Source organism: Poecile atricapillus, chromosome Z (assembly GCF_030490865.1).
Source record: "Poecile atricapillus isolate bPoeAtr1 chromosome Z, bPoeAtr1.hap1, whole genome shotgun sequence".
Taxonomy (NCBI): Eukaryota; Metazoa; Chordata; class Aves; order Passeriformes; family Paridae; genus Poecile; species Poecile atricapillus.
In genome coordinates, this window is record NC_081289.1 from 41,754,603 (window position 1) to 41,781,651 (window position 27,049).

The 27,049-nt window shown below is 38.8% G+C and overlaps 1 protein-coding gene across 2 annotated transcripts; it reads left to right on the top strand.

Annotated features, from left to right (window-relative positions):
* Positions 1 to 3,484: 3,484 nt before the first annotated feature.
* Positions 3,485 to 25,318, top strand: LOC131573479 (nuclear protein MDM1-like). 2 transcript variants are annotated; one of them, XM_058827474.1, is made up of 15 exons: positions 3,485 to 3,554; positions 4,000 to 4,105; positions 6,386 to 6,738; positions 7,167 to 7,283; positions 9,150 to 9,290; positions 10,742 to 10,875; positions 13,004 to 13,103; positions 16,155 to 16,193; positions 16,552 to 16,727; positions 17,115 to 17,396; positions 19,182 to 19,327; positions 19,452 to 19,546; positions 20,467 to 20,707; positions 21,744 to 21,812; positions 24,014 to 25,318. In XM_058827474.1, the coding sequence occupies exons 1-15, from the start codon at positions 3,537 to 3,539 to the stop codon at positions 24,118 to 24,120; spliced, it is 2,124 nt and encodes a 707-aa protein (XP_058683457.1). In that variant the 5' UTR covers positions 3,485 to 3,536; the 3' UTR covers positions 24,121 to 25,318. The 2 variants fall into 2 exon arrangements, with proteins under 2 accessions (XP_058683457.1, XP_058683458.1); XM_058827475.1 differs by lacking the exon at positions 16,155 to 16,193 and having other exon boundaries at positions 3,501 to 3,554.
* The last annotated feature ends 1,731 nt before the right edge of the window (positions 25,319 to 27,049 follow it).

Consider the following 27,049-nt stretch of genomic DNA (forward strand, 5'->3'; position numbering starts at 1 on the left):
TTGGTCTTTCATCATCTACACACATTTGAGATACTCTGTTCTTCTTCTGAACTGGAATTCTACACTTTTTAAAAACTACCTTGTGCTTTTTTTTAAAAAAAACCCCAAACAACCCTCATGATTAGTAGACACCAAACCATGGTTAAAAATCTCCTTATTCTCACTTTAAAGAGGGAAGAATCTCTAGCTAAGGAAGCTGATTTCCAGAATGGTCTGATCTAAGACATTTTAAAGATCCAAGACCACCCTGGGTTGCCATGGAGGGTGGCAGCCCTTGGTTGTCGAAAGCCCTGCTCTACGTGTCTGGCCCTGTCTGGGGTTAAAGATGAAGTTCTCAAAGGCAGCTATCACTTTTGACAGTGCTTTGCCCTGAGAACATACAATACACAAATAAGTAGATGGTAGGTTGAAAGTTGGATCTGTCTATTCATATTTCATGTTTATGGCCTCTTTTACAGCTATAAAGAAGAACTATATAAGCATTTTTGCTATTCAGAATGAAATTGCACCAGAGAGACGGACTACTTTAAGATGATGAGAGTTAATGCTTTTGCCAAGCTCAGGGATGTGAAGCCAGGATATCTTCAAACCCAGACTCCTGTAAGCAACAAAACACTGTCCTTTAAAAACTGCTGGATCAGCTCTGTCACTTGAAAAATGGATTGAAATGACTTCTAAAATTAAAGTAGTTTTAACGCTGCAGTTTCTAAATGTGTTGTAAAATATGCTGGGACAAGTTTTCACAAGAAACATTTGCTCTTAAGAGTAAAACCGTGGGACCTGAGCCAGGCCAGCTGTGCTACCACCCCTCCTTTACTCCTGTACCAGTGAGTGCCAGAGGCTACAGGCTCTGGAGGTAGGGAACACTTTTCATTGCTCTTGTTTGATTCCCTTTAGGCTGACACATGGAGTGGAGTTGTCAGGCTTCACAGCAAGCTGTGTCTAGCCTTTGGCTGGAGGAAGGGCTGCTGATACATCAAGCTCTGAGTTTTGGCAAGAGACACCATCAGTGTTAAACCAAAAGAAAGAGACTTAAGCTTACCAGCTCCCTAAGGGAGGGTTGCCTGTGGGATCCAAATTTACAAGCAGCTATAGAAACAGGTCACGGGAAGGTCCCTGTTTCGTTAGATGTAATAATTAGCTGCTCACAGGCTGAAGTTCAAGTAGTATGGGTGTCGAGAGACAGAAAAGGTCAAAGATTAGGTCTGGATGTATAGCAAGATGTGGCAATGCTAATGGGGAAACAAACTGTGAAGAGAAAAAAATATGGGTCACAAATTACTCATTTGAAATGATACACATAAAAAAATCAAAAGAATTTTTGTACATGGTTTATCAAAAGAAACTGAATCTTTTGATTAATTTGAAGAACAGCAGCAAGATAATCTAGATCTGGAGTAAGAATCAGCAAGGCAAATTAAAATACTTTTATTTGCTTTACAGGAAATAAAGGAGGAAGATCATCAACCTCTCAAGTGTTACAGAAATGTGAAGTGACTTGAACTCAGAATTACTTAGATATCTAATTTAATAACACAAGCTTTAAATGCTTACCTCTTTAAACATTAGGATCCAATAAATTATACAGACCAGTTACTGACAGATACACACATCACTCTCTGCAAGTTTATGTTCCAGAAAACTGGAAACAATCCTTTCCTACTTTTCCAGACTGTGGGTTTGTGAATGCAGTGCAACTTTTTGATCAACACAGATCCATGTTTATGCTTTCATTATTCATTTATTAGTTTATTTATTCAACCCTCATATGGAAACACTCTTACTGGCCTAAGCATCTTAGCATTCTTACATCATGTTTAGTAATGTGTATGCATTGAACCTGAAGTGGCTGGTATACATCAGCAGTAATAAAAAGCGTAAAGACAGTAAAGACACTAGTAGCTCAATGTTTGACATATTTATTAAAGTGCTTCCCCCACATAAGCTATTCCTATCTCATAGCTATAAGGAGATCTAAAATTCAACTTAAATCAATTGGTGCATAAAGAGGAATGTGAATTCCATTGTTTCAGGATAATTTATTGTGTTTTATCTTAAAAAAAATAAAAGAGACATGAAGAAATACAAAAGTCTGCATGTCAGGATGGTGTGGTGTCCTACTATGTTTCTGCAATAAAGAATCAAATCCATCTCCAAATTCAGCCAGCCCCAAACCATCTATAAAAGTACTTGTAGTTTGACAATTGAAAAACACCCTAAAAACATATGGAAATTATGTCTGGCCTGGTTTCCATACATATCAAAGTGGAAAGATTCCTGGCAAACCTGGAATATGTATTTTGAACATTGTATTTTTGCCAGCTGGCTTTTCACATTCTGTAGCGAGTTTGCACATTACTTTAGAAAATGTACTGAACTAGACCCGATTGAACATTACAAAATAAATAACTGCAATAACAAAACAAACAACTTTATATGGTGGACCTAGCAGTTTCAAGTGTAATCGGCAAGTAAATAATAGCAACATTATTGTCCTGATCTCGAAATTCACGAATAAAGATGTATGGAACTTGAAAACACTATCAATACAGCACCTTTCTTCTGCCCTCCCCGCTGCTGTTCACATCGCAGAACAACATTTTACTTTGCTCGCAAGCGTTTCATTACAGATTGATGCTCTCACATTGACAAAAAAAATTGTTGCTCACCAGTTACACGGGGTCCCAGCGGACCCAAACTCTGCTTGAGTGAGTGTGTCCGGCACTGACACTCCTGCCGTGCCTGGCAGGGCGCTTTGCCGAGGCAGGGGAGACACAGCCCTCGCTCAAGCAGCTTTCCCCAGCACAGGCTTTTGGGGAGGGAACACGGGCAGGGTCGGCAGCCACGGGCAACGGGGAGTGTAAACAGAGAGCCCGGGCCCTTCTTGGGCGGTACGTCCATCTGTGCACGTTTTAGTTTTTACCACCCTCTCCATTCTTTTTAATGTGATACAGTCCAAACCGGCCAGGATGGAGATTAGCAGGGGGAAGGCAGTGAGAAATGCGACCCCCGAGGGAAGATCTGAACAAGAAGGTGGATTAGGATCTCCTGACCGGGTGGCGAGGTCGGGTGAGGTGGCGAAGGCGAACCGGCAGCTGGCACGCCATCGCAGAGGCTCCAGAAGGGTAGGAAACGTGGTTTTTTCCTTTCTCGAAACGCTATTTTTGTAGCAACATAAACCTGCATGCATGGACACGTGATTTTTTTTTCGTAACCAAGGCGCCCAAGTTCCCTCGGGCCTTGCGATGCATTAGCACCGGGTGCCTCCCCGTTGTGCTTCCCCAGATGGCCGCACCGCACCGTTACCGGGGATCAGCCTTTTTGTGCGGACACCGGGCCGACACCAGCCCGCCGCGGCACCGGGCACGGGGGAAGCGGCACGGCCGGGCCCTCCCCGCCCGCCCGGGGCGGCCGCGCAGGCGCCCGGCGAGCTGAGGGGAGGCGGACCGGGCCGGGCCCTGAGGGGAGGCGGACCGGGCCGGGCCGGGCCGGCGGCGGGCTCCGGGTCCTGGCGGTGCGGTGGCCGCGACCCCACCATGCCCGTGCGGTTCAGGGTGAGCCGAACGGGAGCGGGGCTCGGCGGGCCGGGCACGGCCCCGGGCCCAGGGGCGGCAGGAGCGGGGCTGCGGCCGGTCCTGGGGTAGTGGGAAAGGGAAGGCCCCTGCGCTACGGCACCGGGCAGTAAAGACAGAACGAGCTCTGTCGTGCGGGTGACGGCGAGTCCAGGCTGTGTTTGTTCATGAAGCTATTCACTTGAAGACATAAGACACATGTTTTTGGTTTTTAAAAATTTTATATTAAGGCTTCCGCGTTTTCTCAGCAGTACTTTTTGTTCTCCGACGGGGGTGGGTTTAGGAAGATGCAGAGCAACCTGCCAGCTTAGCTCATCCTGCAGCAGCGTGTTGGTGTTTTCCCCCTTTGGGAGATTTGTTACCGGCAGGAGCAGTGAAGCAGGATTTGTACCGGTGGCTTGACAAGACTCCTCTCTGTTTGCTGTAGGGACTGAGTGAATACAAGAGAAACTTCAAATGGAGAAGCCCAGGGTTTTGTAGCCCGTCCCAGCAGGAGAAATCCTTGTGGGCAGGACTTCGGTCGGATCAGTTTGGTAAGTGCCCCTGGAAGCTGCCCCCTTGGTTGCAGCCTAGGTCCGGGAAGTTTCGCTGTGATGAGTGCGTGGCCACTGTGAACTGTCGCTGTTCACAGTTTGTGCACTTCGTAATTAAATTAAAAGTATAGTCTGGGTCATCATTTACCATGTCATATGTCTTTTTGAACTCCATATTCTTTATGGCTGCATTGAAACTTTCTTTTTCAATTAGTGATATTTATATAAACCTTGGGAAAAAAAAAGTAGTTTCTGACATGCAGCGTAAGATAAGACATGAAACACAGGTGCAGTGCTAACCCATATAGGGTGTGTTGAGCGTGGGATTGGGTTATCTGTGATGTATGGAAATAGTAAATAGAATTCCATTTTTAAGAAGAGATGAAGTTGTTATGAACTTAATAGGTACAGCTAACTAAAAGAGAAGGTCAGACACTACAGTGAAAACCTTGTCATACTGCAGGGTAGGATTTAAGGATTGTAGGTATTATCATGACCGGGAAATGCAGGGATAGAAAGCAGGAGGAAAAGGAAATAGTGGTTGGATTGAAAGGCCTGTAGGGAACTGAGGAAGAGTAGTAAGCTGAAGAGTGATGACAACTGCAGTGCTTTGAAACAGAGTAGTAAAAAATAATAATTATTGTAGTGACGCAAAGCAGGGTTAAAAACTATTTGTGCAGTTCACTGCAACTGCACTATGCAGTTTGTGTAATTGGAGTACAATGCATTCATTCCTACAATAATATGTGTTCTAAATTATGGCCTTGTAATTAAGAACTGACTACTGGCAATAGGTTTTTTTTTAGTCAAGGTGCTAGACATTTAAGTAAGTAATTTAATCTTGCTAAAGGTTATTAGATATATTACTGCTTTCTTCCATTACTGCAAAATACATCTTTCTTTAACCTTGCTTTCCCTAGCACATGGGTCTGTGTATGGGTACCTCATATTGAGGACTGTGTCACAAATTCTGAAACATTTAAATGTCTAAGCATGTTAACTTCTTTTTAAAATGGTAACCTATACTTATTTTCCAGTCAAACTGAACTGCAAATTTTACAGGCCTTGCAATAAGCTCAGGACTGAGCAATAGAGCAGTTTCTCCTCTTTCTCACGTTGTAATGGTGGTTTTGTGCAGTTTGCTGTAGTTTTTCTACATACATCTTAATTTTCACTCCCACCTCTTTTCTCGCCATTTAAGCAGCCACATCTTTAAATGTCACACTTGGTACCTCATAGGATTTGCAGATTGTTACTGGTAATTTACTTATGGTTCTTCCTGTTGAATGACATAATTGTCAGATTTAGGAATCACTTGGAACATTACACGAAAAAGTTGACAGCTGCAGGTGCTTGGGGTGCCTTTCTGCTACTTTTCTAATGTTTTACCACTGGAATGATTTTCCTGTTCTGTATGTGTAGTCAGACATACGGACATTCTATATACCTTTTACCATAGGTTGTTCTCTCTTTCTGCATTGCTTCATCATGGGATAGGAGTGTTTCTCTTGTGGAAGATATTTCTTTCAGCCAGTTAGGAGCTTTCACTAATTCTTCCATCACAGCTGAGCACTTTGAAGTGAATTCGTATTTCCCTCGTATGATTTTCCTCTTCAGATGTGTTCGGTTGTTCAATATGCTTCTTAAAATGGTGTGATAGTTTTATTTTCACTTGTCTGTGTAAAGGTCAGCAATTTTTAAAGTAACTTGATACCTTAGCTTTGTTACAAAGTATTTTTCTATTTTTGGAAATGTTTTTGTGTTCATACTGTAAAAGTTGTCAGTTATCTGAGATGGTCTTAAATTGCAAGTGGATAGAGATCTGTGACAGTCAGAGAGAAGTGATTGCTTCAACACCTGTTGAGCAAGGTGTGTTGTGCATGTGTAATGAGAAGTGCTTGTAGCGTATGTTTTCCCCACAGGTTGCTTACTCTGTACCTGTGTTAACCACATTATTTTCACTATATGTATTAGTTTTCTTGTTTTACAGCTCCCAGAATCAATTTGCACAGGATTGTCCTGTGGACATTTTTGCTTTATAGGGTTTAATCCAACATGGTTTTGGAGCACCATCTTCCTGTCTGTTTAGTGGAAGGGAAAGTGACTTGCAGATAGTAAAGAACACAGAATTTCACAGCCATGCCAATAATTCATAGTCTGTCCCTGCTCCAAGCTTTCTAGTAATCAGTGATATGATAAACTTCCAGTTTATTCTTGTTATAGAGTGATATTATGTCTTCAGTGAATGTTTCTGTTAAATCTGATATGGCTTTTTCTCAGGAATCACGAGAGAACCAAAATTCATTTCCAAGAGAAGGGTACCTTACCATAATCCACAGATTTCGAAGTCCCTTGAATGGACAGCAGATTGTGATTTGAATGACGCGTTGGAAACGGAAGCTACAGAGTTGCACACTGACCACAACAACAATAATGTGAATCAGGAAAAGCTTGAAACACCAGAAGGACTCAGAATCCCCCCAAAAGTTCAGTCACATGTGGTAGATTCTGGTGGTGAAATAGCTCTTGCCCTTGCAGAGAACAACATGAAGAAATCACCCTCAGAAGCTCCACCAAATCAAAATGAAGCATTTTCATCTCCAAAAAAGGAATCAGAAAAAATGGGTAATGGGGTAAGGGAATAGGATTTTTTTAATTGACCGGTCTAAAAATTACTAACAGTAATTTCACACACATGCTCAGACTCTCATGTCAAACTCTTTCCTTGTTTTTGTCTGTTGATACTCTTGTAGTTTCTTTGTTGGGAGACCAGTATGTTTGAGATGAGATTTTGGTGCTACTTAATAGAATTTGCTCTTCATTTGCATCTTCAGAATGTGTCACCACTGCTGATTTCAATTAAACAAGGATTTAGCCAATATATATATAGATTTTTGGGGCAATTTGCTATAATGAGAAGATGTACTTTACATCCATTTTATTCTTGAAATCAAAACCCAAACCATTGTTTTGGAAGTGTGTGTTGAAAGATGTTGAAGTTGCAAAATACTGTAGGAAAGGAAACAATCATTGTTTGTTTGTTTTTTTATTTCATTGTCAGTTTCACAGAGCACTTCAGCAAAAAGCAGACATAAATATCCCCAGGAATTCTGAATATCAAAGCCAGTTTGTCTGGAAGAGTCCTCATGAAAAGTCACCAATACTTGCAGCTGAACAGGTAACATTATAGAATCCAAAAAGCAAATGAATACTTTCTTATATGTATCAGCAAAGTTTTTCTTTCAAAAAGATTTCCTTTTTATGCTCTTTAGGTGGGGGAACTACAAACTTTAATGTTGTTACATTTATTTTTCTCTGTCACTGTACAGAAGTGTATCAAAATTGGATTTGTTTTCATGTGATTCTTTATTGTGGTCAGGCCCAAGTATTTGTTCTCCTTAGGCCTTGTATTTCGTTCTTTCTAACAAGGTCCTGTTCTTCTGTTCGCATTAATTTATCTGTGTTGCCCCAGTTTCTTATTCTCAGTCTCCCCCTCTGTGCACATACACTTCTAAGCCCTAAGGTGTGTCTCTCTAATGTTTTATTCTTTCATGAGAACAGCTTGTATTTCAAAGTAGAGTTTTCTGATTTTAAGATACTCTTGTGATGTTTTAATATATCTCATGAGCTTTTGGTCTTTGTAGGGTTGAAAATGCTGCTTTTTTTGGTGAGATCATAAAGAGTAACTGATTGTGAGACTGCTTTGTATTTTCGATTAACTCTTACTGGGACCAGGATCTAGGAGACTCAGTCTTTTGGTCATTCTACAGTGTAAAACTGGCACTCCTGCATTTTTCTTCCCTTTCTTCACTAGAAGCATATACATTAGTGGGGTTACTAGAGATGGTGTGCTCTTTTCATCCTCTGGTGGTGGATTTGGTCAGTAACATCTTTCAGAGGCAATCAGTGTTGAAGATTAAGGTAGTCACTATCCTATCTTTTTCTGTTGGAGTACCAAGCAGGTGGATTTACTGCAGAATATGTTTCCCAGCAGCCCCTTATCCAATGGAAACTCACTGAAGTACATGCCAGTAGTATAGAGAAGGACCTGAAAGGGTCTTTTGAGGAAGAGGCAGTTTTCACAAAGTCACCTTGTGGGAAAAGTCGAGGAGAATTCCATTTGATTGTGCGCAATCAGTTTGATAATTTCCTTATGAATGTTTTTGAGCCTTGTGCTTTTTTTCAGAAAAAAACCTTTTTTTCACAGTTTACGCAGAAGAGGAAAGAGTGAGAGTAAGTCTATAGGCACTATACATCCATGGATAAGTAGAACTTATGAAAAATTTAATTATAAAAATTACACATATTAACAAATTATTATTCTTCACTGAATATGATATGACTGTGAATATGATCTTCACATATATGATATGACTGACAATATACCTCAATACTGACAGTCCCTTTCCCTTGAAGAGATTCTGTGAAAATATCAAAGTTGTCCAAGTTAGGTTGTAAGTCAGACCTAAATTCTCATAGCAAATCTATGGAAAATGAAATTTTGAACTTCGTGAGGAGATAATACATGACCACATATTAGGTGTATTCTCTACCTTGATTTATAATACTATAATACTACGTTGATTATAATACTAATTACTTGAAAATGAGTGGATTTTAATTTGTCCAAGCTCTAAGCATCCAGCTCTAAAACTCAGGGCAGTTTTCTGTTGCTTATGGACAGGACATGTACTGAGGACACACATGGAACTTTTATGACATGCCTTTAAAAAAACTGTGATCCTTCATACAGCTCTGAAGGTGAACAAATAAATAAAACCTCTGATAGTAAACTTCAGTAAGAACAATGTTTGATCACAGGCTTAACTCTGTCTGACTTGGTCACTTTTAAATGTATTTAAATTTCTCTTGAATTTCTCCTACAAGTTCATTAGTCTACACATGCTGTATTTGTACAGGTGACTGTCCCTCTGCTCTTACATGAGTGTATTTATGTGAGTAAGTTAACAGATTCTGAAAATTTAGCCTTAAGGTGAACAAATCACACTGTTTTTCTTTGTTTTGTTTTCTTCCTCCCATGCAGCTGATCTGCAACACAAAGAAATCCATACCTCCGGTTAAACCTCCTGCCATTACTTCTGAAACTGCATATGAGAGAAATTCCAAAGGGTCTCCTGTTAAGAGTCCACAAGAGAGAGGTGGTTCAGAAGAGAAACAATTTCTGGTGTGTTAACAAGTAAATATTTCCCAGAAAGAAAAGCTTTAGTAGTACCTCTGCAGATTTGATCTATTCTGTATGGGGGTAGATTTAGATTGAATTTATTTTGTGTTGCTAGTGACACCGGACTCAGTAGTGGTTTTGCCATGAAAGACTGAAAATAATTCTGTGCAGCTCTGCTTTTGGAGGATTCTGTAGTGGGTCCTCTGTTCAGCATTTTTTTCAGCTTAAAGTTTTAAGTTTCTGAGTTTTGGGGTGATTTTTTTTGTTGTCGTTCCCAATTGACACTTTGTTTCTAGTAATTAGGATAGTTTCTGCAATATAAATCTCTGATTTATTCTCTGGTACCAGTGTTGGGTCTTAGTGTGCAGTAGGGCTAGATGGGAGGTCTGGAACTCTTTGAAAGTCATAAATCAGAGATAGTGAATTTTCTTCCCACAGTGGAAAGCAGTATCTTGGTATTCTTTCCATGTCACCTGACTTTGCTTCCACTGGGCATACATCTTCCTTTTTTGCCTTTCTGAGTCAGCTCCCTTAGGACCTGCTCCAAAAATCTATCATTCTGGTTTTTTAGGAATCTTCTGGCCTGGCTTGTACCAGCTGTGTGATGCTCCCAGTTAATCTGAGTCTCCTCACTATCCATCTCTTGCTGATAGAGCAGAAAGGGCGTTGTGAAACAAGGTGTTCCTTAGCGCCACTGCTGAGCGAAAGGTGTACTTAACATGCAGTGCCTTGGCTTAACCCATTGGTACTTCTGGGAGGATTGTTGGCTTGGAGGTTTTATCATTTAAAACTCAGACTGTCAGACCTGCCCAGTTCTTTAAATCCCATCTGGGGATGAGAAATTTTATGTTCCCTTTTGCCTCTTTAAGTAGATATGAAGAAAGCTTGAAAGGCCTGAGGCTTTCAGGAAGCATTTATCTGGACCTCGTCTCATATGAATATCTCGAAAAAGTTTGGGGGGATTTTGGTGGACTATTTTTTTTTTTTTGTTTAAATTGAATTTGAGCAGTATCTGTGAAGAGCTCTGTCAGAATCAGAAGTCATACATTGGATTTCAGAAAGAATGAAATAATCACGAAAGAGAATATTTAGTGTAAAACCCAAACAAATCAATCTAAACATTTATAAAACAAAATAAATATTTTAAAATTTGCCTTTTACACTCAGGTTAGAATGTGTAGATAATATTTTATTTCTGTGTTTCATGTTGAATTAATTCTGTAAAGTGGTCAAAATGAATCATCTAGCTGTTGAATGTTGCACTCAATCTTAACTTTGGCATTTTGCTAGGTTTTTTTGGTGTTAATAAAAGAATATGGTATTCTTGTTTGTATTAAATATTCAAAACAGCTAACACTAAAATTAAATATTTGCAAGTGCTTGATGTCAAAAGAAGTATGAGGGTTTTCAGATTGTTAGCTAATATGGTATTTTTAAAATTATCTTTGCCTTAGAGTAAGAGGGAAGAACCGTTTCAAAAACCAGCAGAAGATGCAGCAAAACAAGGGAAATCAGAACAGAAACATCCTAAACAAAATAATAAGCAACATATCAGTCCAAAGCCCCTCACTTTACATACAAGTCGTGGGTATGTATAAAATAGGAAAACCTAGACTAGTGAGTAGGTGTACAGCAGCCCGGTATTTAGAACGATGGACTATGGACCTTTAACCACACCCTGCTGCGGTTGCAGGGGCAAATGCCCCTTGGAGCACTGAGATTGAGCTGCTTGTGGGTACATCTAAACCTGATGTTGATTTCCATCCTCTTCTCTGGGAAGTGGAAGTGGGAGCTTTGTGACTACTCCAGTTGAATCTTGTGATGCAGTAATAGCAGTATTAATGAATACAACATGGATGAAGTAAAATCAGTGCAGTGCTGCTGCTTAACTGCAACAGGTGCTTTGGAAGTTGTAGTCACCTTTCAAACTTCTTTACCTACTGTGCCCACTCCACACCTTAAAATGGTGGTGGTTGTACTTGATGCCTGCTTATTCTGGTCTGTAAGGCCTTGTGTGCCTGAGTGACAAAAGTAAACACATGAGGTAAAGAAAAGAAATCTGTCCTGTCTAGAGTAATCTGGCAAGCATGGAAATGAAGTGAAATTGTTTGTTATGGAGTGCTATCAAAGTACCTTCTTCTTTCTGCCACATGCCTACATTGCAAGAATTGAACTCTTATTTCCAATTCATACACATCTGAGATATGTCAAGAGCAATAAAAGCCAAGAAGTAGGCTTTAAAATGCATAGATAATCCATCTCTACTGTGTTTGTGCTTAACGCATGCCCCAGCAATTGCTTTCATTCTTTGTGGCAGTGTTAAGGCATTAGATTGAAGATGGGAGAAGAGACTTACCTGTCTGAATGCTGTTGGATATTTGGAGTTGATTACAAAATGGTCACCCAAAATTCTATGAAGTAAAATTGGTTTATGGAAAAGAAAATGGATATAGTATAGCTAAAACCTTTAGCTATTTGGTTTTCTTACTCTTTGCAGCAGATTGTAGTCAATTTTGTAGTGAGTAATATGCAAAATTCTTGATCATTTGCTGGGGCTCTTTTCATCTAAGGGCAAATTTCTGCCTCTTATGCCTTCAGTGTAGTAGCACAAGACAAAACTCTTAAAAAATCACTGGGCAAATAGCTGTCAAAATGTGCAAGTTCTCAATATGCAGACAGGATTGATACTTGTATGCAAGCTGTGTTACAATCCATGGCTTGCTTTTGCAGCAGAATGACTGGGATCAAGGCACAGGGGTGTTGTGTTTTTTGTGCTAATCCATTGGTTTTGCAACCAAAAGTGAAGGATTTCTGTCAATTTTTAAGAAAGGGACATATTGAGAGAAATTTTGATTATAAAGGGTTTTTTGACCTTCATATTTTTCTTTTCACAATGTTCATTTTATTCTCTGACTTCAGGCTTTTATGACCTATTTCTGAAGAAGGATTGAAAAATAGGGCTTTTCCACCCTGTGCTGAATATATTAAAATTAAGTTGGTAATGTTCTGAAGCATGATTAAATCCAAAAATATCTTTAGATTTAAGCTGATACATCCACAGTTTGGTGCTTAAGGACTCGAAATACTGCGTACTGCCTGCTATAGGTTCCACAATCTTAATTTTTCTGTGTTTGTATGTGTGTGGCAGAAGGGAAAAATGAACCCATCTTTTCTAGTACTGAGGCCTTCTGAAGATCAAAGTCTCTAGGACATAGATGAATTATACTGACCAGTGTTCTGGCAGTCAGATGTTTCTAGCCCCAGCAGCTCACCCCACCCATATGCAGAGCGCCTTTAAAGTGGAGTTCCTAGAAGGAAATGTCTCAGACACATTAATGCCAAACCAGGCATTTTTACTTAATTGTACCTTCATCAGTGACTTAAATCAAGGTCTCACACTTTGCGTTGAAGTAATTGAGGCTGACTTGTGTATTATGCTCTGCTTATTGGTTGTCAGGGCAAAAGCTTCTGGTGGAAGTGTTGCTAGGAAAAAACAACAGGAGTAACTACTTGAAGGACCACCAACTGTGAATGAGTATTTTTCACAGCTTTCCTAGTTGTCTTGGTTTGAGTTGCTGTTTGTGCATGTGTTTTTTGTGTCTCACTGGCATTTAGGTGCAAGTAGATATATGCTGGTTGAGTAACTTTAAAAGTGCCCTTAAAGAGTATTCTGGATATCAAACTTTTTTTTTCTCTCCTCATTCTTGACTTCTTAGGAAGATGAACACTGAATATAGCTCAAAATTTTTGTCTCCAGCCCAATATTTCTACAAAGATGGAGTCTGGTCTCGTATTAAGAGTAAAGCTCACGATGAGGTGAGTATGCTTAGAAAATCTGAATCCTGAGTGTGCTTTGTGTTTTGACTTTTAGGTGCAAAAACTTTGAATTGTGGTATTTATAAGATACAACTTTGAGATTGTAATACTAATGACTCAAATTCCCAAAGGTGGGTATACAAAGACAATTAGATTCTAACAAGTCGGTATAATACAGAGAGAAAAAAAATGAGATGATGAGACTAAAAAAAAAAATATTAATGTGACCTTCAAAGTGGGGGAGAAGTTTTGTTTCCTGTACAATCAGGATCATTCAGAACAGAATCTCTTGTGATAGTTAATGTTATTCTTGATGATCAGCCCAATTGTAACAAGCAGAAGTGTTCAAAATACAGAGCTGAATGATAGGAGATTCCAAGGGAATAACAGTGAAAAGGACAGCATATGTATCAGCCTAGGTTGGCTTGATAGTCAGGCTCAGTTTGTTAGCTTACCATGCATGAATCCATTAAAAGCAGTCAGGTGAATTCTGTCATATGCAATGTAAAACTGAAAATTTTTCTTGCAAATTTCAGTCAGTGTATTTTCTTGTAGTTTATTCAGAAACTGCAATCCATATTGTACTGTATATGAAGTCATTTGACAGAACTGTGAAAATGCTGAGTGGCTTCAACACCCCACAGCATTTTTTAGCATTATTAAGTGTGATTCCTGAATTAATCAAAGAAATCTAAACCATTAATAGTGCGCAAAGAAACTGCTAGAGCTAGCTCTGCAACTCTTGATTCCAGTGAATTGACATAGTCTTCTCCTAGCTGATTGAGGGAACCTTTGAGATACTGTGCTGCTGCCTTTGTGGTAAATACTTGGAAATGTGAGTTTCCTCATCAGTTTGGTCCATGGTGATGTGGGAGGTAGAACTGGAGGAAATGGTTCTAGGGTGCTGGGTTTTGAGAATGTAGGTTCCCTTTGAAAATAAGGTTCTCTGAGAATTGCAGTAGTCTGGTAGCTTTCAGTTCTGTGTTTTTGTGCTAGCTTTAATCTAGCAAGTAATTTTCTTTTAAGCAAAAAGAAATAATTATAGAATACATACAAAATATGCAAGAGAAGTAGATCTCAATGTTTAAAGTATATTAAAGTATGAGGTGATTCATAATTAGAGTTTGTGTACACATGCATGAGATAATCCATTCAGTGTAAACAGCCTCAAGAGGATGTTAGAGGACTGAAAAGGTTGCAAAATATTGTGAACTATTGCATGCAGCCTAAGTGGTATACTGAGTGTTTCTGTAGAATATTATGTCATTTTTCTGGCATATAATACTTCAATTTATTGATGTTGCATCATGAAGCATTTCAACCAGTAAGGAGCAGTGCTCAGCTTCAAGAGCAATTGACTAAAGGGTGGGCTTTGGGATAGAATGTGTTTGTGTCACAGTCAGCTGGGAGGAGTCACTGCAGTATAGTTTAGGGAAAGAATGAGGAGATTGCAAGTGGAAGATGAGTGTTCAACTTTACATGTGGCATTTCATTAGAGTATGTGAAAAATCAAGGTTTTCCCACACTGTCAAGATACATTTTGAGTGCATCAGACTTTTCCACAGAGATTTTCTTGCTGAAGAGGGACTTGCAGGAAACTAGAAAGAAGTTACTTGGCACATGGGTGACTTTCTGTTCGAAACAGTCTTTCAGAATTTCTGAGTCCAAACAGGCAAATGCTATGATGGAATCCTGGTATCACCTTAGCCGTAGTGATTACTTATAGGCTGCTTCTCCGCAGTTTATTATTAAGGGTGCTTTTCAGCAGTCGAACAAAAAAAAAGTCTTTTCCAATTATGCTTTTGAAAAATTAATGTGGGCAATTCATAATCACAGTAGGACTCTCTAGGGCCTGTGTCCTGCTGAGTTAATGCTGCCTGCTGCTTCGCTGGAGGAGATGGTTGTCCTTTGTATTTCTTCACAATTCACTGGAGACTTAGTATTCTTCCTCCCCCTGCAGTACCCTGTTGGTCTGGATTTACATTCCTTCTGTTCTGGCTATCATAATTAATTTTTTATTCTTCTAGTTAAAGTGAGTAATCCAGTAAATCACTTGCACATCAAACTTAAAATTTTTCTTTGAAAATGACAAGCATATATTTTTAATGGGCTATTCTTTGGAAGTTTAATGGGTCAAATTGTGGGATGTTAGCTGGATATCCATCTGCTGCATCCAGTTACTCTTAGCGGGATTAGCTGAGTTTAGCCCACTAACTCTGTTCCTTGCAGGAGGAATGATGTGAAATCTATCATGAGGGAAGAATAAAAAAGAAGAGCATTGAAAATGTGGTAGAGGAAATGTCAGTATTACTTTCCTGCTCTTTGACAAAATACTTATTTCCTGCTGGCCATTTTTTAGTAAGTCAGAATTCACATGATATCACAAAGTTCTTTTTAATAATTTAAGCATAAACTTCTTGGTTTTGCTTTTTCTCCCTGCACTTTAATTGTGTTTGGGTGAAGGACACAAGATAACAAGTGTTTAAGTGGTCTTAACTGTAAAAATGATGGTGTATAATGTTTGAAGAGGGGAGGTTACCACTTTTATTGTTTTGGAGTAAAACTGACACCTGAGCAGTTTTGTATCTCATTCTTGCAGTTACTGATAGCCTAGAAGGAATAATTTTGATACTATGTCTTGCATACAGTAACACCCAGACTTCTTGTATTAATCTTTTCACTAATATTTTTGTAGCTAGAGACAGTTGCAGTGTTTGTAGCATACAAACTCAGTCTTACACATACAAATAGATCTGGTGATTTGAATTTATCATAAATTAGTGGGGAATGCATTTTTGAGTGTTGATGTTTAGAAATCAAAATTAATTTCCTTAAGCTTGGCAAAAAACTGGTGGAGTGCCAGTGTTGACTGTACTTATTTGAGAGCTTTTTATTTTATCTCAGGGAGGCAGCATAGAGCTATATTGACAGGTTTTTAGTATTTAATTTCTTACTTAGACTGAAGTAGTGTTACAAAGGTGATAATATCACTCTTGAGTGTTGAGAGGAAAAACAAGAAATTTAAAAGTAACTCTGTATTCTTCTCTTTAGGCATCTCAAAACACCCTAAATTCCATGTGGTATATGGAGGTTGGTTGCATCTTTCAGTGTTTGGAGCACTGTGTCTGAGCGCTGATTGAAAAAGTAGAATCTAGCACTAAACTTATTCAATAGTTACTGCAGAAATTTTTGTGCTCATGGAATGAATAATTGGCAATTTTGCTTTGGCTTCATGGCTCAAACGTGCTTACTGAATATATGCTTACTGAATATTTGTGCTTTCCTCTTCTTACATTTACTGTGGCATGCAATGTTTGTGCTGTGGCTGGCCCTGTATTATGAGTAACTTGCCTTTCTCTTCTAGCTGCCAGTAGCTAATGCAAATATTTATAGTAGCCTAATAGTGAAGTTTAAACAGCTGTGAAACTTATGAAACCTTTATGTGTAGGTGAGAGAGCTTCGAGAAAGAGCAAAGGCTTACAGGCAACGAGTGGAGGGAACACATTTCTCCCGATACCATTTCAATCAGATCCTGTCTGATAATAACAGTCTTTGGGATGTGTCCTCAACTTCCAGTTCAGAAGAAGGAATCAGCAACAACATCAGAGCACTAGATCTTGCTGGGTAAGGTCCTCATTCCTGCCTGTTAATCTGCAGCTTTGAAACTAAGCAAAATGCTGAATATAGGCTTGTATGGAAATAGTTGTTTTCTGAGAACTTCTCATAATCTAATTTGCTGTTTAAATTGAAAATACAGCCCTAATTTACACTACATTTTTGGAATTTGTAGTATAGAAAGAGTCTTCGTAGAATCTAGTTTGAAAATGGGATGTGCTTAAGCATCAGACGAAGCTGTAGTGGCAATTAACCATTCATCACGTCAACTGTACTACTTCTTAATGTCTGAGCTGTACTTCTTACAAAGCACTGAACTGGATGAATGTATTCTGTATAGACACATGTATATTTTGCAAATCAGTGATACAAAATTCTGTGTTCTTTCTTACCCAGTGTTTCTGAGAAAGAGGCTGCATCAAGCCCTGAAGTGCTACAGCAGGCTGACTCCAGAGAGCAACCACATCAGGAAGGCACAAGGAAAGACATGTCAGATGCTTTGACCATTCCAGTCAAAAGACGTTTAGTTTGGAATGAACAAGAAGGTACTGAAGAAAGGGGAAATCAACAATCAACAGAAAAGAAAGAGGAAGAAAAACCAGATGAACAGGCTGCAGTCATGGTCCAGCAATTAGAAGAAAACAATAAGGATGCTAAAGAGGATAAGAAAACTGAAGGGTAAAACTGAACATTTTTTTGGTGTGTATGTATATATGTACATGTGTGTGTGTGTGTGTATTTCCTCTTAACAGGTCAGAAATTTGTAGGTTAAATAGTTTTTGTATGTAAGAGACTGTAAATTGGTTGTGGTAGCACTTCTGTTTTGAACAGTATGATAAGGAATGAGAAGGTTTAAGACACAGCTGGTTGATGGAAATGGACCTGTCATTGAAAATGCTACATTTCTAACTTGCAAGACAGAAGTTGTAGACTCGTGAATGATTCTAATGTTTTTCTCCGAAACTATGAAATATGCAGTATGGGCCTCTTAGAACAGACTGTTCATTACACAGCAGCCAAGTTTAGTGAAAATTAAAACTCAAGATTTGCTTCAAGTTGACAGTGTAGAATTTGATAGGACAGGATAAATGCTAATAATGTACTTAGGCATCTGTTTTTCTTAAAAAAATTTCATGGACAAAGATAAAGGACTTAGGAGAAAAAAATAGCTAATACCCAGTAATCACTGGTGATTATGTTACTAAGCACAGGTGGGAAATATGTGGAGGGGTATATACAAATAGTGGGAGATCAGCTCAATATGTGCCTAGTGCTGTATTTGATATTTGAGAGATCCTGATTGTATCTAGTTTCAGAAGTCTCTGGCTTTTTACTGTGCAATTTTCCATACCTTTTTTTGTAGAACAGTATTTTAGTTTGATAGACATTTAATTCTGAATGGCTTTGACCCTTGTAACCATGTCAGCTACACATTTTATATTCCTCATTGCATTTTGTCTTTGGTGTTGCAGCACTAATGAATGGTAAGAAACTGTAATTTGCTGTCATTTTAAATTAATTTAAATTTAATTTATTAATATTTTAATTATATCCATTTGGGATAATACTGTGTGTTCAAACCAGGCAAAAAAAAATAAATTGAGATGTTAGACTCCAAAAGATATTAAATGCAGGCTTTCAAAGCCATCATCTAGAAACCTTTCTAAGTTTCTATTTAATTCTATAGATATAGATAGAAAATTGACAGTGTCAGTCAGAGACATCTATGAACTAGACTGTCATCTTGCAGTGGGGTTCTGCTTGTTCTGGCGTGTGTGCTGGACTGAGCCACACTGAGCAGATTAATGCTTATATTTCCCCCTTCTTGATGGCTAGAAATGAGGAATTCTTTGCCTAGATGTGTCTATCATGCTGATAGAATCTGGTTTCTGCACATTGTGAGGAGCACTACCTCCTTTTGAAATGCACCTGAGGCAGAAGGCTAAAGTGGTGGTGCTGATGTTTATTATATTTACATAGATAATGTATGAGATATATATTTATATAATATATAATCTATATTTTATAACCTAGGTGCTATAGCAGTTATATAAATTTGGGATATTTGGCTTCAGTTCCACCGCATTGACTGAAGAATGTCAAACCCACACTCCCACCTCGAAGGCAGCAGCCATGTTCAAAGTTGTTCTGGGTTCAAAGTTTTCCATCCCTCCTTTTGGGCCTCTGTATTGTGCAGCAATACGCTCAGGGGTTTTCAGAACAGAGGGAGATAGGATTTATAGCTTGAGACTGTTCAAAATACAGAAAATTGAGGCTTAAGGGCTGGAATCCAGGGCTCCCCTTGGCAAGCAAATGCTTTAGCTACAGGCTGTTGGGGTGTTAAGGCCTTAACTGCCTCGCCTTACGCTTCATTGTAGGAATGGATTTGAAACAGGAGGCTTGAGTGCAAGACTCTTGAGTCCTTCCTTAGCTAATCCTTTAATCATTACTCATTTTTTTCAGTGAGAATGCCTTAGTATTGAACACTTCTGCAGCTGTGTCAGATTCTTCTGTATCCTCAAAGAGAGGCAGCAGGCATCCTACTCCGAAGCTGAGAGCTCTTGCAGGAACCCCAAGGACTCATCATGATCACACTACCCCAGCTGTTGGTAAAAACACTTCTAAATGCAAAGCAGTATTTCAAGAACTAAAGAAAAAAACCCACAAAATTGAATTAATTTATTAGATTTTTTTAATGTAATAAAGCATTTTTCATCTTTTCCAATACAATAGGAGGTACTGATCTAGTGTCTGCTCCTAAATTCAAGTCTTCACTTCAGAGAAAGCGAAACTTAGCAACAAACTCTGCAGAAAAAAGGTCCTTCCAGGTGAGCCAGAAAACAGACTTACCATTATGAATTTTAGGAACGTGCTTTTTAAGTAATAATGAATAATTTATTTAAGAAATCTTTTTATTTGGTTGTTATTTGCTGTTACTTGCTTAAAATTGTCAGTATCTGTGACTAAAAAAAGCACGTCTGAATAAATAGTTTTTTTGGGGCATCAAACAAAGGAGTTGAGGCTACTGAGTGAGATTAGATATGCTTCACTTTGGTTTTTTTGGCTAAATGCACGGGATGCATTTACAGAAAAATAAAAAGGTTGTCATTAGGATTTCCCCTTAATATTATTTTAGCCTCCGACATAGGGAACAACTCCAGATTGCTTGAGTTAGAAGAAATTCAAGATGGATAGGTTGGGTGCTTATGTAAAAGATAGGTTAATGTGCCATAATAGTTTCACTTTTCCTTTTCTTGACTTTTGTGCTGCTTTTACTTTGCAGCTTGCATAGTTACTAAAAGAAAAATAGAAACATTTAGGAATTGTTATCCTCAAAATTTTGATGGTTTTTTCTCAGGTTGTGCTTGCACTGTATTCTACAAAGAAAGCTACTATTTAACTGCATACATCCTCTGTAGTAAGTTCTGTAATAGAAGCAGACACAATTGCATGAGGAGCTGGTTATGTTGTAAAATCTAAAAAAAATCATAGTTTTATAAAATATGCTCTTGGTTTGGCCTGATTAGATTACTTTCAGTCCATATTCAACAATTTTATTAGGAACATATTTTCTTTACAATCACAATCTTGGAATACGTTTTCTTTGAGTACTTGCATGAGAAGTATAATAGTGTAAAGTCAACATTTGCTGCATGTCTGAGGATCTATACTTGGAGGCTGTATATGAGATGTTGTGGTTTTGTGCTTTTTCTCATCCTTCCTTTTTTTTCTTTCTATTATATTGTAGCCTGATGTGAAAATGGAAGCCACTTCACTATTGAGCTCTGCACCTGCTGGGCTGGGATCTGTGGATCCTCTGCCGCTCAGACAGGATCAGTGGCCTCCTAACAGGGTTGCCGATGAGCAAGTTCCTCTTGCTTCAGCCCACCAAGAGCACTCAAAGTCAGCAAAAAACTGCTCTGTGCCTTGCTGGAGTCCCTCTCATCGTATTCAAGGGACTCTTAAGGATCCAGAATTCCAGCATAATGGTGGGTTTTGTTTTTTAAGTCTGTGTTAGAGTGATGCGGGCTGTGAATGACTACTGTGCAGTGCTCAGGCCAAGAGGTGCTGAGCTTGCTGCCTTACAGTATCTACAAAGAATGTGCTGTTTATAAACAAAAGCTTTTTAACTAAATGGTTGGTTAGTCTTGCTTAGGAAATGTGCACAACACCTGCCTTCGTTTCAGATTCCACTAATATCACTGTATTACAGTGATCAGTTTGTTGTTTGATTTTGCTTTATTAATTTCAATAAATACACATGAGAATAATTTGGTTTAGTGTGAACAGCTGTAGATTTTAATATTTAAACTGCAACTGGATGGAGTGACACTTTTCCAGCTGCAATTACTAACTGCAGTGTGGAAGTGGGACCTTTATGATGCAGTATTATTTTGAAAGAGTTGTGGATTTCTGAGAGGTAAGCTCCTTAAAATTATTTCTGAGGATAAGGAAACTAAAAAGCTATCTCTAGAAGCTTTATTGGATATTGAGAAAAACCTTTTCTTGGATGAGGAGGGATTTGTACTGAAGCATTTCAAAAGTTTTTAACAATGTTTAAGGGTACTGGGGATGTAAAGAAAGACTTCTTGTCCCCTTAGTCTCCATTCCAGAAAGTTTTCATAGCCGCTTAAGGTCCCACAATTCTTGGTCCTTTGATTACAGAGGCTAGCAAAAAGTAGTATTTCCATTCTAGGGCAGAACAAGCAGTTGTCAGGTTAAGTGGGAAGGTGAAATTCAGAGAATTTCCTCAGAAAGATTAGAATTGGTGCTAGTTTATAGTTCTGCACCTTGAGTGCAGTTCATTAAGTGACTTGTACCATGTACCAAAGAACAATGTCTGGAGAAGAATACGGTGGGGCAAGGTTATTTTACCTCATCTTAGGGTAAAGGAGGCTAGTACAATTTATAAGACTCTTGTTTTGAAAATAATGTTACAAGATTTTTAAATGTTATAAAACAATATATAATCTTTAGTCTGTTTTGAAATGATTCAAAACTGTGCCTTTTGACTTTTTGTCATAGGGAATCTTGGCAATCCAAAAGTGAGAACTTTCCATTTGCCCCTTCGGGAGAGAAATCGTAATGATGAAGGTATTTCTTGTCCCAAAGTACTATTATATATCATGTATGTAACCTAAATAAATTTTAACTTTTGCATGAATGTGATATGTTTCTGAATGCAGTAAGTAATACTGGTTTATGTGTTTGCCTGAGTAATTACAGCATATTTTCATCAAAATAATTTGAACATGTTCAACCTAGCAATCTGAAGTATGAATATGAAGGTATAGGGTAATATGAATAAACCATTAAATGTGGCTGAAAATTAATAGACCACTGTGGCTCTTGATATGGTTACTGTAGCTTGCTTAGTTCCATACCTAAAATAGTTTCCTGCCCACACATTTTTAAGCCTTTGTTGATAGCAACTAAAGGAAACTGCAACACAGCCCAAATTGCAGCTGGAGTAACTTTGGTTGCAACTTTAAAGGTACCACAAACTTTAAGATAAAGGTTTTGCATGTGAGACTTTAGCCTCAGGTGTGCAACATAAAATGATCCCTCTGACTTTAATTTTCCCACCTGTTCTCTGCTCAGTGTGTTAGGGTGCTTATGGCATGCTGCTATTCTGATTGCTGTTTTGGCCTTGTTTTTTTAATGTTTATTTTAAAGTTAATCTATCAGAGCAGCCATTGCACAGCTGCATCTCGGCCTTTTTGTGGGCAGACACAAATAAACTCTTTCAGTAGCATGAGTCAGCCAAAGGCACTGTATCTGCCATACACTTTTTCTTAGTGTGGTGTCTGAGGTCTGGTGTGGTGCTGTGTGGGTTGCAATCATCTGTGTTTGGTTCAGCTCAGGGTATGGGCAGAGCAGGTTTATATCTGATTGCAGTTTATTTATAGTTATACCCCAGGACAACCAAAAGCTTGTTTCTGTACCCCTTGGGGCTTCTTAGCTCCTTGGGTTTTAACCAAGGTTCAGGCTGATTCTCTGTTTTATTCATTACAGTTGGCTGAAAAATATATAGGTGGTGCAGATGGCTCAGCCAAGCTTCTGTGCAACTGCATAAAACATACAAAAATCCTGTAGTACTCTGCAGCTTGCTGCACACAGATTGCTGCACACAGATTAAATGCTGTAGCTGCTGTTTCTGTTTTATTTTTCCCTGCGAGCTGAATGGTAATGTATGAACTTGCAAAAACAGGTGAAATGTGCCAGCTCACAGATATTTTGCATGCCCATATTTGTTCAGGTACAAACCTGGGAGTTATTCCAATGACATGTCAGTTTGCAGAAGTGCAGTTCACAGTTTTCTCATACATGGGAATATAGTTGTTACACATAGTGTGTGATCCTTTTACAGGCTATTAGGATCACTGTATTTTAAGAATTTAGAAACTGCTGAAAAGTTAATTCAAGCACTGACAGAATACTGGTGCTGTTTGGATTGAGTTGAGGAATTTTTTCTTGTTCCCTTTCTTTTGGTTGGTGAGGGGTCTGGAAGCTAGTGATACACTTCTTTCTAAACTATTGCAGGAGAATGGGTGTAATTATCGTCCTTTTTCATAGAGAGCATCTTGACCTGTAGCAACATTTTAATAATCCTGTCAAAGAACTATAATATGCTTTATTAGGCAATCTACATCAATCATCATAATCTTAGGAGTTTCACTGTGTGTGAAATGGACCCTGTATTCAAAAGGAAGACCCTTCAAAAGTATATTTCTAAAGCCTGCTTCTTCTTATCTTTGTGGTAAACTTCTGTTTTCTTCAGAAGACACATTCCTTTAGTAGCTTTTGGCACACTAGCTGGATTTGGCACAGAAAGGCCTTTTTTTGGCAACATGGGTTCTGATATTTTGGTCATATTATAATAAGATTGTCTGCTTTGCTTGAAGCAGTGGGTTACTTCCAAGAATATGTCATTACCAAAGTCTAGTCTATATAAATTTCAGTGGCAGAGGAACAATTCCTGAGGTCTTCTGACACAGGAGAGTAAAGACCAAGATGACTTTGAGAATTGGGCAATTCCCAGGTAAACACAGGGGTCTCATTTTGGAGTTTCTCAAGAGATGGGCACGTAACTCTCGTAAACTTACCCAACATACTAGAGGCTTCCTTGTGAAGTTCTTCTTTAGCATGTCAGTTGCCAAGTAATCGAATTGAAGTGTATTATGGTGCATCCATTGTGAAAGAGGGCATAAAAAATATTAAAAAAATGTCAACTGTGTTTGAATATGTATGTTTAATCTTCCTATTTACTTTTTCCCTTCTGGCTTTCTCCACAGATGACAGGTTGTCTCAGATTTCTGCTCGCTCGGCAGCGTCGAGTTCTCTTGCATCTCAGATACTGGAACGAGCTCAGAAGAGGAAGGATTTCTGGGGCAAGGCATAGCCTCTCCTTCCTGTTGTATAGAAACTACTCTTTAAATTGCTGTATTTTGTATAGCTTGTAATGTACATTTTAAAAAATTGTGATTGTAGGTTTCACACAGCATCCTTTCACTTACCATTGATATGGCCCAAGTTTTAGGACTTGCCATTCCAATTGAAAATTAAATATTTAAACTTATGATGTTGAAAATTAATGTTCTTTATATCTGAGAGTTAGGTCTTAATTTACTATGTTACAACAGCCTTGTGAGGCTTTAGTTTTTTTACAGTGGCACCTTTTGACACTGAGATAATTATTTTTTTATGGAACCTGTGTGTGACTTTTCAAGGTATTCTGCTGCAGTCCTGCAGTATGACCTGGAACAGTATTCAGGGGCAACACTGTTGTTCACCAAATACCTCAGTTGCTTTATTTTATCAATTTATTTTAAGGGCAGCTGTGGTATATGTGTTTATATTACTGTATGAATTGTCAAGATAACACAGCACTGTAACACAGTTACTTTTACTACTTACTGCTTTTAACCTTTTACCAAAAAATTCTAATTTCTTTATGACACTAACATAGAGTGTCATTAACTCTAGAACAAACAGGAGTTTAAGAAAAGCGAAGCCTTATGGTTTGTTCATTGTCCACTGGTTTTTGGCCAGGATGACTGTCAGAGGTCAGAGTGTACAGTACTGCACTTTGTCAGCTATACTGATATGAATGCTTGTCTTGTAGACTAAGACCCATGTTTAGTGTTAATTTCAGCTTCTCTAGAAAAAGCCAATTCAGCCACCTTAGCCAGTGGTGTTCCCCAGCTCCACTTCAAACTCAGGTATTTAGGGTTAGTGATCTCTTTAAGGAAACTCAGAAAAATGTTTTTTCCTTGATTTTGATCTTTTAATTAGCTCTTATTTTAGTTTCCTGTTTTGGTGGGACAGATAGCATTATGACTGTCACAGTGAAAAGTGTTTGTGATTTATCAGACAGCTCATTTTATCTTTCCAAGTGATGCAGACAAGATTAAGTAGAGGAAATAGGTGGCTAGCAAGCAGTTCAGTTCTTTGTGTGTGGTTTCAGGTTTTAATACTACTTAATTTGAAAATTTTATACAAGAACAATTTGAAATTTGTACACACTTGATTCCATTTTGATTTTGTATGTAATTATGTATGCATATTACTGAAAATAAAAACGGTTGTTTGCTTTGCTTGTATTTGAGTTATGCTGGATAATTTGTCAGAGCCTATTACATTGGCACTAATCTGTTTAGTTCTCCATTTCACCTGTTTGGCTGGAATATCTGTGGACTTAAGAAAGACATTACCTCAGAGCTGATCTTCAGAAAGAGTAATTTATTGAAGCTAGATGTGTTGACACTAGAAATCATAACTGACTACAGATATTTTAAATGGTGGGTCAAAGCAGATGGGTGCTACACAGGCTGGAAAGGCTGCAATGTCCAAAGGGTCAGTCCCCAACCAATGATTTAAAGGTGGATTAGTGCTGATCAGTGTGTGTTGCATTAAGGTGAAAGGAAATGAAATTGCCAGCCACCAGCTTTCTCCTTCACTCAAAAATTATGGGAGCCCAGGTAGTAATACATTCTCCTTATCTGACTTTTGGTGTCATTGCTCTCTGGCAGATAACAGGGAAGGAAAAAGGATTTCCAAATCCATACTACTCAATGAGCAAATCTGTAGTACTTGAAGATGGGTTAGGAAGCACAGCTTCTTTGAGCAATTTAGAGTGTGCTTACTTGCATGATGCCATATTGATTAATTCCATCTTCCTGTTCTGCAAGGCTGAGCTGACACCTAATGTTCTGGTATCACAGCAGTTCTTAACCATCTGGTAAAATTTGCCAGCAGAGTCCCATCTCCATTTGATGCAAATGGAAGTTTTGCTGTGACCTTGCTGACCAATTTTTACTGTAGCCTGAAGAAAAATGGTTTCATTACCTAGATGCACACAATTGTGTGATAAAGAAAACAAGTCAAACAGTAATTTTAATTGTAAGTGGCCTAAAATTAATGTCCTGATTCTAGCAGTTATTTAGACCTTTGCAGACTGGAGCCTGAGGAAGAAAGAATAGTATGGTTGAGCTGTAGCCAACTTTTAGGTATGCAGTCGTTTCTTTGGTTTTCTGTGCACTGGAGCTCAGTGGGAATGTGTTAATCACAATAGCAGTGATCATACCAAAAGCAAAACCTGAAGAGCAGTCAGTGGATGGTAGGTAACAAGAGAACTCCAGTTTCATGGAAATCCAGGTTTCGGTTTGCTTTTTGATTAAATTTTTCTGTTGTGTCAAAAGAAGGACATTGGGAGTTCAATGCAGAAATGTGAATAAACTTCTGAAATATACTAGTGCTTCCTACAGTTCATCTGTGTGGGTGTGAGCTGACCTTGTGAGGTTTCCCTTTTGCAGGCTATGTCCTACAGAAATCCGTGGAGCAACTGAGGAAGCCTGAACTTGGCATGTCAAACGTGCTGTGCCTGGGAAACTGAAGGATGGTGCTTGGTGGTTCTGCGTGGTGTCTTGTTAGGGTGGAGGACTGAGAACTGCACGGGGCTGGTGTGAAGACTGACTGTCCTTTGGGAAAGCAAGTGAAGCCTGCTTTACATACAGCTTTCACAGCTTCTGTTGGATGGCTTGTTGCATTCATGGGGCTTTGTTAACAGTGTAAGAGCAAGAGCACTCATCTGCAATTTGGGGGAGTTGGGTGGTACAGCCGGGGCAGCAGATCCTGCTTAGTGTAGGTGGTTCTTCTGCGGAGGGGGCAAAGGACAGCTCAAGCTTCTGATGCCCCACTTTCTTCAGAAGTTATGATAATGTTTTCTAGTAAAGCATGTCAGCTTTGTAAATGTGACTGACTTACGTTTATGCCAGGAAACATTATGCCAGGGTAACTAAACCCATGAAGGTTTCAAGTGGACCTCAGAG

What these genes read in the sequence shown, in the direction of transcription:
- LOC131573479 (XM_058827474.1), top strand. An exon ending in AGAGCACTAGATCTTGCTGG is followed by an intron (nt 16,728 to 17,114) that starts GTAAGGTCCTCA and finishes TTTCTTACCCAG; the next exon opens with TGTTTCTGAGAAAGAGGCTG. An exon ending in GAGAAATCGTAATGATGAAG is followed by an intron (nt 21,813 to 24,013) that starts GTATTTCTTGTC and finishes CTTTCTCCACAG; the next exon opens with ATGACAGGTTGTCTCAGATT.